General features: G+C 45.5%; 1 protein-coding gene across 3 annotated transcripts in view; it reads right to left on the reverse strand.

The window, feature by feature from the left end:
* LOC141054043 (uncharacterized) overlaps positions 1–15,682 on the reverse strand; it is a 34,266-nt gene that overhangs the window by 12,539 nt on the left and 6,045 nt on the right. The window contains exons 2-4 of one of the 3 annotated variants that reach the window (XM_073551203.1): positions 2,305–6,615; positions 2,092–2,220; positions 1,565–1,831 (exon numbers count right to left, since the gene is read on the reverse strand). In XM_073551203.1, the coding sequence (XP_073407304.1) occupies positions 1,565–1,831; positions 2,092–2,220; positions 2,305–6,615 (4,707 nt within the window). Of the gene's footprint in view, positions 1–1,564; positions 1,835–2,091; positions 2,221–2,304; positions 6,616–15,682 lie in introns of all 3 variants that reach the window. The other 2 variants (XM_073551202.1, XM_073551204.1) reach the window with 2 other exon arrangements.

The following is a 15,682-nucleotide window of genomic DNA, read 5'->3' on the forward strand; positions in this document are numbered from 1 at the left end:
CTGTATACAGAGATACATGATAAGATCCTGTCTGCAGTCACCAATAGAGGGAGCTCCCTGTATACAGAGATACACGATAAGATCCTGTCTACAGTCATCACTAGAGGGAGCTCCCTGTATACAGAGACACATGATAAGATCCTGTCTGCAGCCACCACTAGAGGGAGCTCCTTGTATACAGAGATACATGATAAGATCCTGTCTGCAGTCACCACTAGGGGGAGTTCCCTGTATACAGAGATATATGATAAGATCCTGTCTGCAGCCACCACTAGGGGGAGCGCCCTGTATATAGAGATACATGATAAGATCCTGTCTGCAGCCACCACTAGGGGGAGCTCCCTGTATACAGAGATACATAAGATCCTGTCTGCAGCCACCACTAGGGGGAGCTCCCTGTATACAGAGATACATGATAAGATCCTGTCTGCAGTCACCCCTAGGTGAGCTCCCTGTATACAGAGAAACATAATAAGTTCTTGTCTGCAGTCACCACTAGGGGGAGCTCACTGTATACAGAGATACATGATAAGATCCTGTCTGCAGTCACCACTAGGGGGAGCTCCCTGTATACAGAGATACATAATAAGTTCTTGTCTGCAGCCACCACTAGGGGGAGCTCCCTGTATACAGAGATACAGGATAAGTTCTTGTCTGCAGTCACCACTAGGGGGAGCTCCCTGTATACAGAGATACATAATAGGTTCTTGCCTGCAGTCACCACTAGGGAGAGTTCCCTGTATACAGAGATACAGGATAAGTTCCTGTCTGCAGTCACCACTAGGGGGAGCTCCCTGTATACAGAGATACAAGATAAGATCCTGTCTGCAGCCACCACTAGGGGGAGTTCCCTGTATACAGAGATATATAAGATCCTGTCTGCAGTCACCACTAGGGGGAGCTCCCTGTATACAGATACATAAGATCCTGTCTGCAGTCACCACTAGGGGGAGCTCCCTGTATACAGAGATACATGATAAGTTCTTGTCTGCAGTCACCACTAGGGAGAGCTCCCTGTATACAGAGCTACAGGATAAGTTCCTGTCTGCAGTCACCGCTAGGGGGAGCTCCCTGTATACAGAGATACAGGATAAGATCCTGTCTGCAGCCACCACTAGGGGGAGTTCCCTGTATACAGAGATATATAAGATCCTGTCTGCAGTCACCACTAGGGGGAGCTCCCTGTATACAGAGATACATAAGATCCTGTCTGCAGCCACCACTAGGGGGAGCTCCCTGTATACAGAGATACAGGATAAGTTCCTGTCTGCAGTCACCACTAGGGGGAGCTCCCTGTATACAGAGATACATGATAAGATCCTGTCTGCAGCCACCACTAGGGGGAGTTCCCTGTATACAGAGATATATGATAAGATCCTGTCTGCAGTCACCACTAGAGGGAGCTCCCTGTATACAGAGATACATGATAAGATCCTGTCGGCAGTCACCACTAGGGGGAGCTCCCTGTATACAGAGATACATGATAAGATCCTGTCTGCAGCCACCACTAGGGGGAGCTCCTTGTATGTAGAGATACATGATGAATTTCTGAATCATGTCTTACCTCTGTGATTCAGCGTCTCACACCCTTGTTGCCCCAGAAGAGGTTTACTGATGCCCAGCAGGGTCACTGCAGATGTTTCCCTCATCATTTGCATCTCCTGCCCTTGAGACGTTAGCTCACTGTCACTGGAGGAGCTCGGCTCAGATAGAGGGCAGATCACTTGGGATTTCTTTCCCACTGGTTCTTGACTTTGCAGGGCTCTTGGACACTGGCTGATAAAGGGGGGCTCTATGCTCTGATTGGGGGTTGTGGAGCTGCTTTCAGATGCTGCTGGAGATAGCATGAAATGACATAGATATTGAGTTTGGAACGATTATAACAGAGACCCCTCCCCAGGATGGTCTTCTGACTATGACTACTCTAATGAAAAAGCAGCAGCCACAGCCCTAAATTCCGGTAAACTATGGTTAATTTGTAGTCTATATACTGCAGGGTCAGAGGTTTGGGGGGGCATAATGTACATGTTGCAGGTCTGATCTATATGATGTGGCCTTTACCTGGTGTAGTTGGCAACAAAGTAAGATTACCTGTTGAAAGCTGTTTGGAATCCGGATTTTTCGGAGCAGCCAGATGGTCAACTTCTCTATGATTCTGAGGACTCTCATTGGTCATGACGGTAAGAGATTCCACAGGAGACACTTCCCTTACAGCAGTGCCTAGAGTAGGGGACAGAGCAGCTTCAGTTTTGGGGGCTACATGAATGAATAACTCGCGGGCAATGTCCATATTCGCCTGCTTACCCTGGTGGTCAATATTAGCTGTGGTCTGCTGCTTGGGTTCTAGATTCTTGCTGTGGAGATTGCTAGTCCTCCACTCCTGTTCAGGGTTCTCTTTTACTTTCTTCACCTCCTGGGATGACTGACCAGGTAACTTTTTAGATTCAAGAAAGAATCTGTCTCCACCTTTCTTTTTTATGGCGGGGCTTTTATCTAGCTGGTCGGATTTTATTTTTGGTTGTGTTTTTTTTTGTCTCTTAGACTCAAAATCATTCCCCTTAAAAGTATTGTTTTCTGATGGATCTACAACCTCAAGGCCAAGGTCTCTACTATAAATGACCTTGGTAGTTTCAGTTGATGATACAGCTGCTTGTGCCTCTGAAGAACTTGACCGAATACTGAGATCCAGTGCCTCCAGCTTACCGAATGAACCTTGGAGCAGCTTGGTCATTTCTTGGATGTCTTCAGACATCTCCATTTTGTCTGTTCTTGGCTTGGACAAGGCACTGACTGACTGCACTGGCCTCAGTTCTGTATTCATTCCTTTTGATATTGGCGAAGTATTTGTTAACTTCTGACAAGTTTCTTCTAGTTGCTGAGCAGAAGACCCTTCTAAGATATCTGAAGAAAGACTGCATGAGTCATCTTCTGGCTGGTTATGACCCAGCTTGACCTGCTCTTTGGATTCTCGACATGTTGGGGAGGTTTTAATAAATACAAGATTTTCTGAACTATTCTTTTCTGATGAGTTTTTACTGCAAATAAGAACTGAGTCAAGTGAAGAGGACGGCAGGGTCAGCGGGTTATTAACAGCATCTCCGATAGTTGGTGAGATGCACGAGTCTTGATGATCATCAGCAGGGGATACATTTTCCACGCTCCTGTCCTTGCCAGCTGTATCACCAGATAAATTGCTTTTGTTGAGTCGTCCGCTTCCTTCTGTAATACTGGTTACTGTGATATCACGTTCTGGCAGAATATCATATGTAGAACTGCCATCCATCTTAGTGTTGAAACGATTACTTAGCTGGAAGATACTAGTGTTTTTATGGGTAGGAAATTCGGGAGACTCTCCTCTATCTTCAGTTTTCTCAGCATTCCAGTCTGGTGGTTCCTTACAAACAGGGTGGTTATATATATCACTGGTCCCATCTACTTGTTGCCACCCGCTGGCTCCTTCGTTGTCCTCGGTCACCGGTTCATTGGGTTTTGAAGGACCTACAATCAACCATTCCTTTTCTGAAAAATATGAACTTTTTTTAATACTCTGCAGATCCTGGTCATTTCGCTCATTGGACTTTTTAATTAACTTGTCTACTGGATCTGTAGGATCTTGTGAGGTATTCAGAGATGATGGTGGATTTATGCTATGCGTTGATAGAACATGATCTGTTATAGTGATGTCTTCCACTTTACTTGCAGTTTCCCCACAAGAGCCTATGTTCTTAGGTCGGACGTCCTTGTGATCAATAGTGAATGATAACTTACTGTCATCTAAGCCAGAAGACGTTTCTCTTATGATTGACCTATTGGGTCCCTTCTTACTAGTTCTTGCTGTATTTTGGTGCTTGCAATTATCATATTCTCTGTTAATGTCATTGTCTGCACTGGTTTCTGCAGAATCGTGATGTTTCTGCTCTTCCGCCATGTTTCGAGACAGTTGGTCTGTGATATAATTGGTGGCTTCTTCTTGTTGTTTCTTTATTTGGGCAAGGAGTGAAGGTCGGTCCAAAGATTTAACTTCTTCAGGATCTTCTTCAGACTCATAGCATGCAAACAACTCTTCATCGGCGGTGTCTTCTACATAGGCAATTCCCTCTTCAGTTCTCTCTATTTCAACAAGTTCTAAGTTCCTTCCACACGTTTCATCAGCATCTACAGTACACAACGGTCCTTGGGAAATGTTACTTTCATCTTTATCAGTTTTTTTGCTATCTTCATTATTTTCATATTTCTCTATGAAGTAGCTTCTATCTTCTGCCAGCTGCACAGCCATAGAAGTTCTCCTTCCATTCTCATCATCACGTGTCCTGTTCTCTTCTTGGGTCTGTGCAGAGGCGTACAGAGGTGGCAATGTATCCAGCTCTTCATCAGTGTCAAAACAAGCAATCAAACATTCCCCTACATTGCCAATTCCAGCTCGAAGAATATAGTCCATTTCAGAGGATGATGAAGATGATTGTTGTTCTACCGGACTGTCAGACCACGTCCTCATCGCTCCTCCTCTGTCTTTCAGGTTCTGAGATAATTCAGAATCTGGTTCCCTTTTAGCTTCGGTTGTAAGTACTAAAGTGCTTCTTATGGCTTCTTCACATACTTCCTCTGGAGCTCTGCTGATACTTGAGTCTTCAAGCTCGCTGGAGCTGTCTTGTGTCACAGAGGCTCCTTCAGAAAAGCCTTGTGCTAGATTGGGTAATCCAATGCCTTCATCCCGCTCCTCACCACAACGTTCTTTCTTTTCAGTTGTGGCTTCATTAACTTTTACAATTTGCTCTTCAATTCCAAGAAGATCATCACCATTTATATCCAGAGCCGTAAACACTGCACATTCGCCTTCCGAGTCGGACAGATCAGATGAGGTCTCCATCTCACTTTCACAGCCAGAATTGGAAGACTCGTGTTTGCCCCTGACAGGTTTCTCTGTGCTCTGAGCAGCAGAGTCTGTTGTCACTGCATATTCCTCAGTGCCATAGCGTTTATCATCCTCTTCTCCATCATAAGAGGCTGAATCTGATGACTCCGATGTGTCATCCTGATAAGCAAATGATTCATCGACCCCTTCATTGATTGACGTCTCGGACAATGAATGAAGATACGAGGCCGAGGTACTGTCATCCTCATCATCCGCCTCATCTTCTTGTTCTTTCTCTTCTCCATCAATGGCCTCATCAGCTGATTCTCCTTGTGGGAATAATGTGATTTCCATTGATTCGGCCTCGAATATTAAGCTTCCTCGAAATGGAAGCATAAAAGCAGGAATCATGTGATCATTTTCCGTGTTTGGCAAGCTTACTGTGTGGATTTCTTGCTGGCTCGCTGGCTGTAAAGCACTCTCAAGGTTTGCAGAGCAGCCTGCTAAAGATGCTTCCTGCGATTCCTGCACATGCGTTGTGACAAAAGACATGGTGTTCATGAATTCAGGACATAGAGGGATGCTTGTAAAGGATGGAGCAAAGTCCGTTTCCCATTCATCTTCTTCCTCTTCACTAGAATGGATATCGCTAGGGTACCCATCTATGAAATCCTCATTGGCCGGAGAGAAGTCGTCATGGTCTATATCTCTGTCGTAGAGCTCTGGAATATCTTCATCTTCCAACATATCGGGGGACATACAACAAGGGTCTTCACATAGACCGTCCTCGTGAACAACCATGTGATCTGGATAAGGGGTGGGAGATTCAATGATGTCCACGTCAGCCATCAAATTTGGGGAACATGAAGGAGAGCCACTGGAGGTGACAGAGGAGGCCCAGCTACCTCCTTCTGCAGTCACGTAGGATCCTGAAGGTGATGTTGGAGGAGAAGACATATTGTCATTGTCAAGGTCGTTATGTTCCTCGTTGAGGTGGCTCTTTGTGTAAGCATGGTGTCTATACTGGCTGTACACGTTTTTTACTGGAGTTGATGGAGCGGTGGTGTACGGGTCGGAGTCAGCGGTGCTTGCAGGTTTCGCTTGTAAGAATCGAGCATCACTTCCTGTGGAACTGAAGGGTGACTCTTTGGTGGGTTTGAGAAATGAAGGCACATCAGCTACAGATTCACCCTGAGAAAATAATTCATCTGTCAATGCAAACGATCCAAAGTGCAAATCATCGGTGGACTCTGACACAATGGCTTTGTCATTTTCACGTCCTGAAATCCCTTCCACTTTAGGGTGATGTAAGTGCAATGCTACCTCCTCCAGAGCATCCCCAAACACCATCTCCCTTTCAGGATTCATTGTGTGCAATCTATTTACAGTCCCCCTCTCCTCAGAGTTACATGATGTTTCTTCCCCCATCACAATTCTGGTGTCCAGAGCTTCCGGATGCTGAGCATCTTTGGGACGATGTTGCTCAGTTCCCTCTGATTCTTCCTCTTCGGTCACAGGTGAGTCCTCAGATATTATAGAAGGAAGATGCAGAGGACCAAGGGTATTCCCAGGGGGCGCCTCACTGCTTGCACCCTCTGGCGGAGGTCTGTGTCCTTCCTTGGCCTGAATGCGTGGAGTCACCAGGGCTATGCAGGGGGCACATGCTGGGCTCACCAAGGGGGATTCCTCTAATGGGCTTAAACAGTTGGGAGTGGTGGAGTCATTACTTGGGGTTGACGCTGTGGAAGTGATTAGAGATGAACCTGAAATGAAAAAAAGAGAAACATGAGTCTGAGACCTGTCTGCAGATGGCGATACACCATAGATCTGATCAGTGGGGCATTGCTTTCCTGGCGAATAGTATCAATTTAGAGACATTTATACAATGCATGGACTAATATAAATTAGTCCGTTGCAATTCTTCAGTATGATTTATCTGTAGGTGGCACCATTTTCCATTTGAAATGCTAGGTTCACTAGAACACCTAATGATATGCGTCACTTTAAAAGTATCATTGTAAGCAAAAGCAATGTTGCAATATACAGTGGGTGCATCAAGTATTCAGGCCCCTTTACATTTTTCACTCTTTGTTTCATTGCAGCCATTTGGTAAATTCAAGAAAGTTCATGTTTTTCTCATAAACTACACTCTGCTCCCCATCTTGACTGAAAAAAAAACAAATGTAGAAATTTTTGCAAATTTATTAAAAAAGAAAACCTGAAATCTCACATGGTCAAAAGTATTCAGACCCTTTGCTCAGTATTGAGTAGAAGCACCTTTTGAGCTAGTACAGCCATGAGTCTTCTTGGGAATGATGTAACAAGTTTTTCACCCCTGGATTTGGGGATCCTCTGCCATTCTTCCTTGCAGATCCTCTCCAGTTCCGTCAGGTTGGACGGTGAACGTTGGTGGACAGCCATTTTCAGGTCTCTCCAGAGATGCTCAGTTGGGTTTAGGTCAGGGCTCTGGCTGGGCCAGTCAAGAATGGTCAGAGTTGTTCTGAAGCGACTATCCTTTGTTATACTACCTGTGTGCTTAGGGGTCATTGTCCTGTTGGAAGGTGAACCTTCGGCCAAGTCTGAGGTCCAGAGCACTCTGGAAGAGGTTTTCATTCAGGATATCTCTGTACTTGGCCGCATTCATGTTTCCTTCAATTACAACCAGTCGTCCTATCCCAGCAGCTGAAAAACACCCCCATAGCATGAGGCTGCCACCACCATGTTTCACTGTTGGGATTGTATTGGGCAGGTGATGAGCAGTGACTGGTTTTCTCCACACACACCGCTTAGAATTATCACAAAACAGGTCTATCTTTGTCTCATCAGACCAGAGAATCTTATTTCTCATAGTCTGGGAGTCCTTCATGAGCTTTTTTAGCAAACTCTATGCAGGCTTTCATATGTCTGGCACTGAGGAGAGTGTTGTGAGTTCATTTTCCCCTTCACTACTGAGGCCCGAGGAACTCCCTCTTCTGGTAAAGAAAGGTAGTGTGCCTGATTATCAAACACCTGAGTCTGATGATGATGACTGGCTGAGTGGAGTTACTGACTGGATATAAGGCTGCCGACGCCCTTCTGCCCTGCGGGTGATTTCTCTGTGGGATCCTTGGAGACCAGTCTGAATTCCTGCTCCTCTAAAGCTAAGTTTTCTGCTTGGCCTTTTGCATTTGTGCTTAGACTTTGTTTTGCTTTGTTTTTCTGGATTTCTGCCATTCCCTGCTGGGGTGTGCTGAATTTCTTTAGCTCTGTCTTCTGAAAATACCTGAGTGCTGATTTAGTTTTTGAAGCCTAGCTGCTTCAGGGTCTTTTTCATATCAGCTTGTTGGCTTATGTCTTTGATAGGGTTTTGGTAGATTGCAGACAGCAACCTTCCTTTCCTGTTCTGTTTAGCTAGCTTGGGCCCCATCGTTTGCTCAGCCTATCTTTCTATCTGTGTGAGTATTTTTTCATCTTGCTTCATCGTCATTATATGTTGGGGGCTGCCTTTTACTTTGGGGTCTGCTCTGGGGCAGTTTAGATTTCCTTTCCTGTCTTTAGGCTATTTAGCGCTCCGGCTGTGATCGAGGGGTCTAGGGCATCGTAGGAACCCCCCACGGCTACTGCTAGTTGTGTTGATAGGTTCAGGGGTCTGCAATCTGATAGTTGCCAACTTCTCTGGTTTTCTGGACGTAGCTTCTATTTTTGTGTCTGCCTCCTACGGTGACTCAATCATAACAGGAGAGGCTTCCATTGGGCCATTCTGCCGTAAAGGCCCGACTGGTGGAGGGCTGCAGTGATAGTTGACTTTGTGGAACTTTCTCCCATCTCCCTACTACATCTGTGGAGCTCAGCCACAGTGATCTTGGGGTTCTTCTTTACCTCTCTCACCAAGGTTCTTCTCCCATGATTGCCCATTTTGTTGGACGGCCAGGTCTAGGAAGGCTTCTGGTGGTCCCAAACTTCTTCCATGTAAGGATTTTGGAGGCCACTCTGCTCTTAGGAACCTTGAGTGCTGCAGAAATTCTTGTGTAACCTTGGCCAGATCTGTGCCTTGCCACAATTTTGTCTCTGAGCTCCTTGGCCAGTTCCTTTGACCTCATGATTCTCATTTGGTGTGACATGCACTGTGAGCTGTGAGGTCTTATATAGACAGGTGTGCGCCTTTACAAATCAAGTCCTATCAGTGTAATTACACACAGCCGGACTTCAATGAAGGAGTAGAACCATCTCAAGGAGGATCACAAGGAAAAGGACAGCATGTGACAAAAATATGAGTGTCTGAGCAAAGGGTCTGAATACTTATGACCATGTGATATTTAGTTTTTCTTTTTTTAATAAATTTGCAAAAATTTCTACATTTCTGTTTTTTTTTCGGTCAAGATGGGGAGCAGAGTGTACATTAATGAGAAATAAAGGAACTTTTTTGAATTTACCAAATGGCTGCAAAGAAACAAAGAGTGAAAAATGTAAAAAGGGGTCTGAATGCTTTCCGTGCCCACTGTAGCAGGCTGAGATTTCCTGCTGCAAGAGAGGCAGAGGGAGCTGCATTATTTAGGCATCATGATAATACACTCAACATTGAAATTACAACACCAAGAAGGCACAGTTGTGGAATGATGGAAATCACTGGATGAAGACATATTAATGATCTGCAAATGATGTGGAAATGAAAACGAAATTTGCAAAACCTTTGGATTTATTCAGTCGAGTATGAGCCATGTGCAAAAATCTCAGCACCTTCAGCCTCGGCTGCTATCAGTGAGGTTATTAATGGTCGTCTGAGGTAGGATTTTCAGCTGAATGCACAAATCATCAAGATCTGCTGCTGGCAGCGCCTGTGTAATCACCGACCAATGACGACCCCGATGTGCTCGGTGGAGACAAGTCCAGAGATGCAGCAGGCATGGGAGCCGGTGTAGGCCATGCAGGCGGCTCACAGAAGCTCCAGCAACATGCGGCCTGGAAGTGTCATGTGGAAAAATGGTTCTTAGGACACTTTGGAGAAAAAGCTGCACCACTGGTTCCATGTGGATTTCTTTGGCATAAGACATCGTATCGCAGAAATCAAGGTATGACTTACTTGTATATATTCACTTCTCAAAAAAATAAAGGGAACACTTAAACACCACAATGTAACTCCAAGTCAATCACACTTCTGTGAAGTCAGCCTGTCCAGTTATGAAGCAACACTGATGGTGACTCAATTTCTCCTGCTGTTCTGCAAATGGAACAGACAACAGGTAGAAATGATAGGCAATTAGCAAGACAACCTCAAAAAAGGAGCGGTTCTGCAGGGGTGACCACAGACCATTTCTCTGTTCTCATTCTTTTTTGCTGTTTGGTCACTTTTGCATTTTGTCATTGCTCTCAGCCCTAAACATACTGTACAGTAGCATGAGGTGGTGCCTACAACCCACAGAAGTTGCTCAGGTAGTGCAGCTCATCCAGGATGGCACATCAATGCGAGCTGTGGCAAGAAAGGTAGCTGTCTGTCAGCACAGTGTCTAGAGCATGGAGCAGATACAAGGAGACGTCTTCAGGCTATTCCAATGAAGTTGGATCAGCCTGTAATTTGATCTTCCACTTTGATTTTGAGCATAATTCCAAATCCAGACGCAAATGAAATATTAATTTTGATTTCAATTGATCATTTTTCTGTTTTATTGTTCTCAACGCATTCCACTATGTCATGAATAAAGATTTGCAAGTGGAATATTTCATTCACTGATATCTAGGATGTGGGATTTTAGTGTTCCCTTTTAGAGCAGTGTAGGTGCTTAAGAGGTGACCTCAGTGATAGCAGCCGCGGCTGTAAGTCCTGGGATTTTTAATATTTAGTTTCCATTGTTTTCATCATTTATATCCATCCAGATACAGGAAAGATGTATATCTTTGTACCGTGTTAGCCAGTAGATAGAAAAATATTCAGAATTGAGAGTCCTCAGTGGTTGACACCTTTTAATGGCTAGCTGAAAAGATGGTAACACATTGCAGCTTTCGAGACTACTCAGGTCTCTTCATCAGGCATTGACTAATACAAAATCTGAAGTCACATATTTATGCACAATACAGCCTAGAAAAAATGCAATAGATAAGACAAGTGACGTGAAGCAGAACTATCAATATGGGAGAGGGAGAAACATAAATATAAACATTGGACCAGTACATAGATAAGGAGTCCGGATGTCCTTATCTATGAACTGGTCCAATGTTTATATTTATGTTTCTCCCTCTCCCATATTGATAGTTCTGCTTCACGTCACTTGTCTTATCTATTGCATTTTTTCTAGGCTGCATTGTGCATAAATATGTGACTTCAGATTTTGTATTAGTCTAGCCTGATGAAGAGACCTGAGTAGTCTCGAAAGCTTGTAATGTGTTACCATCTTTTCAGTTAGCCATTAAAAGGTATCAACCACTGAGGACTCTCAATCCTGAATATTTTTATATCCATCCAGTGATTTTAAGATTTTCACCACTTTTCATTCTTGGTGTATATGATGATTACAGAAGAGCAGTATGTTGATTTAGGAAGATTAGACTTCAGCTCGTGATCTAACAGCGAACATCAGGTGACGAATATCGACCACATCCAGGACAAGGGCGGCCATAGTGTGCATGGACTATATACACTCACTGGCCACTTTATTAGGTACACCATGCTAGTAACGGGTTGGACCCCCTTTTGCCTTCAGAACTGCCTCAATTCTTCGTGGCAGAGATTCAACAAGGTGCTGGAAGCATTCCTCAGAGATTTTGGACCATATTGACATGATGGCATCACACAGTTGGCGCAGATTTGTCGGCTGCACATCCCTGATGCGAATCTCCCGTTCCACCACATCCCAAAGATGCTCTATTGGATTGAGATCTGGTGACTGAGGAGGCCATTTGAGTACAGTGAACTCATTGTCATGTTCAAGAAACCAATCTGAGATGATTCGAGCTTTATGACATGGCGCATTATCCTGCTGAAAGTAGCCATCAGATGTTGGGTACATTGTGGTCATAAAGGGATGGACATGGTCAGCAACAATACTCAGGTAGGCTGTGGCGTTGCAACGATGCTCAATTGGTACCAAGGGGCCCAAAGAGTGCCCAGAAAAAATTCCCCACACCATGACACCACCACCACCAGCCTGAACCGTTGATACAAGTCAGGATGGATCCATGCTTTCATGTTGTTTACGCCAAATTCTGACCCTACCATCCGAATGTCGCAGCAGAAATCGAGACTCATCAGACCAGGCAACGTTTTTCCAATCTTCTACTGTCCAATTTCGATGAGCTTGTGCAAATTGTAGCCTCAGTTTCCTGTTCTTAGCTGAGAGGAGTGGTACCCAGTGTGGTCTTCTGCTGCTGTAGCCCATCTGCCTCAAAGTTCGATGCACTGTGCGTTCAGAGATGCTCTTCTGCCTACCTTGGTTGTAACGGGTGGCAATTTGAGTCACTGTTGCCTTTCTATCAGCTCGAACCAGTATGCCCATTCTCCTCTGACCTCTGGCATCAACAAGGCATTTCCGGCCACAGAACTGCCGCTCACTGGATTTTTTTTCTTTTTCGGACCATTCTCTGTAAACCCTAGAGATGGTTGTGCGTGAAAATCCCAGTAGATCAGCAGTTTCTGAAATTCTCAGACCAGCCCTTCTGGCACCAACAATCATGCCACGGTCAAAGGCACTCAAATCACCTTTCTTCCCCATACTGATGCTCGGTTTGAACTGCAGGAGATTGTCTTGACCATGTCTACATGCCTAAATGCACTGAGTTGCCGCCATGTGATTGGCTGATTAGAAATTAAGTCTTAACACACAGTTGGACAGGTGTACCTAATAAAGTGGCCAGTGAGTGTATATGTCACTGCTACACATTAACTGCAGGTATTGGGGTACACTGCTGTCTGGTGATGTGCAGCTCCATATACATGTCAGATATTGGGGTACACTGCTGTCTGGTGATGTGACACCCCCATATACACGGCAGGTATTGGGGTGCTGTGCTGTCTGGTGATGTGACACCCCCATATACACGGCAGATATAGAGGTACACTGCTGTCTGGTGATGTGACACCCCCATATACACGGCAGATATAGGGGTACACTGCTGTCTGGTGATGTGGCACCTCCATATACACGGCAGGTATAGGGGTACACTGCAGTCTGGTGATGTGACACCTCCATATACATGGCAGATATAGGGGTACACTGCAGTCTGGTGATGTGACACCCCCATATACACACGGCAGTTATTGGGGTACACTGATATCTGGTGATGTGACACCTCCATATACACGGCAGATATAGGGGTACACTGCAGTCTGGTGATGTGACACCTCCCTATACACGGCAGATATAGGGGTACACTGATATCTGGTGATGTGACACCCCTATATACACAGCAGTTATTGGGGTACACTGATATCTGGTGATGTGACACCCCCATATACACGGCAGATATAGGGGTACACTGCTGTCTGGTGATGTGACACCTCCATATACACGGCAGATATAGGGGTACACTGCAGTCTGGTGATGTGACACCCCTATATACATGGCAGGTATAGGGGTACACTGCTGTCTGGTGATGTGACACCTCCATATACACGGCAGGTATAGGGGTACACTGCAGTCTGGTGATGTGACACCTCCATATACACGGCAGATATAGGGGTACACTGCAGTCTGGTGATGTGACACCCCCATATACACGGCAGTTATTGGGGTACACTGATATCTGGTGATGTGACACCTCCATATACACAGCAGATATAGGGGTACACTGCAGTCTGGTGATGTGACACCTCCATATACAGGGCAGATATAGGGGTACACTGATATCTGGTGATGTGACACCCCTATATACACAGCAGTTATTGGGGTACACTGATATCTGGTGATGTGACACCCCCATATACACGACAGATATAGGGGTACACTGCTGTCTGGTGATGTGACACCTCCATATACACGGCAGATATAGGGGTACACTGCAGTCTGGTGATGTGACACCCCTATATACACAGCAGTTATTGGGGTACACTGCTGTCTGGTGATGTGACACCTCCATATACACAGCAGATATAGCGGTACACTGCAGTCTGGTGATGTGACACCCCTATATACACAGCAGTTATTGGGGTACACTGATATCTGGTGATGTGACACCCCCATATACACGGCAGATATAGGGGTACACTGCTGTCTGGTGATGTGACACCTCCATATACACGGCAGATATAGGGGTACACTGCAGTCTGGTGATGTGACACCCCTATATACACAGCAGTTATTGGGGTACACTGCTGTCTGGTGATGTGACACCTCCATATACACGGCAGATATAGGGGTACACTGCAGTCTGGTGATGTGACACCTCCATATACACGGCAGATATAGGGGTACACTGCAGTCTGGTGATGTGACACCCCTATATACACAGCAGTTATTGGGGTACACTGATATCTGGTGATGTGACACCTCCATATACACAGCAGATATAGGGGTACACTGCAGTCTGGTGATGTGACACCTCCATATACACGGCAGATATAGGGGTACACTGCAGTCTGGTGATGTGACACCTCCATATACACGGCAGATATAGGGGTACACTGCTGTCTGGTGATGTGACACCTCCATATACACGGCAGATAAAGGGGTACACTGCAGTCTGGTGATGTGACACCTCAATATACACGGCAGATATAGGGGTACACTGCAGTCTGGTGATGTGACACCTCCATATACACGGCAGATATAGGGGTACACTGCTGTCTGGTGATGTGACACCCCTATATACACGGCAGTTATTGGGGTACACTGCTGTCTGGTGATGTGACACTCCTATATACACGGCAGATATAGGGGTACACTGCTGTCTGGTGATGTGACACCCCTATATACACGGCAGATATAGGGGTACACTGCTGTCTGGTGATGTGACACTCCTATATACACAGCAGTTATTGGGGTACACTGCAGTCTGGTGATGTGACACCCCTATATACACAGCAGTTATTGGGGTACACTGCAGTCTGGTGATGTGACACCCCTATATACACAGCAGTTATTGGGGTACACTGCTGTCTGGTGATGTGACACCTCCATATACACAGCAGATATAGGGGTACACTGCAGTCTGGTGATGTGACACCTCCATATACACGGCAGATATAGGGGTACACTGCAGTCTGGTGATGTGACACCCCTATATACACAGCAGTTATTGGGGTACACTGATATCTGGTGATGTGACACCCCCATATACACGGCAGATATAGGGGTACACTGCTGTCTGGTGATGTGACACCTCCATATACACGGCAGTTATTGGGGCACACTGATGTCTGATGTGACAGCTCCATGTACATGTCAGATATTGGGGTACACTACTGTTTGGTGAACTGATACCCCTATATACACGTCAGGTATTGAGGTGCATTGATGTCTGACAATGTGACACCCCCATATACACGGCAGGTATTAGGGGGCATCCTGTATTTCTGGATCATTGTGATTACAGCGTCTGCTCCCCGGGGAGATGTGGAACAACCTGCACATTCACTGCTGACTCTGGAGAGATCCCCTCCCCGCATTCTGCTCTGGTGCCTGGTGCTGGTCGTCCGAGGAATACGAGACCCTCAGGGAAGTTACATTATGCTCTCTGCAGTCCCATGTAAATAATGTTTCATCTCGTAAGAATACTATCTTATAAGACCGTGAGTTTCAATTCTTCACTATTTTCAAGATCTGGAGGAGCCTCAAGTAAAAGGGCCAAGGTCTGCACCCCAAATATCCACACACCCCAAATATCCACACACCCCAAATATCCACACACCCCAAATATCCACAC

This window comes from Dendrobates tinctorius, unplaced genomic scaffold (assembly GCF_039654945.1).
Source record: "Dendrobates tinctorius isolate UK_male_01 unplaced genomic scaffold, ASM3965494v1 ptg000173l, whole genome shotgun sequence".
NCBI classification, from domain to species: Eukaryota; Metazoa; Chordata; class Amphibia; order Anura; family Dendrobatidae; genus Dendrobates; species Dendrobates tinctorius.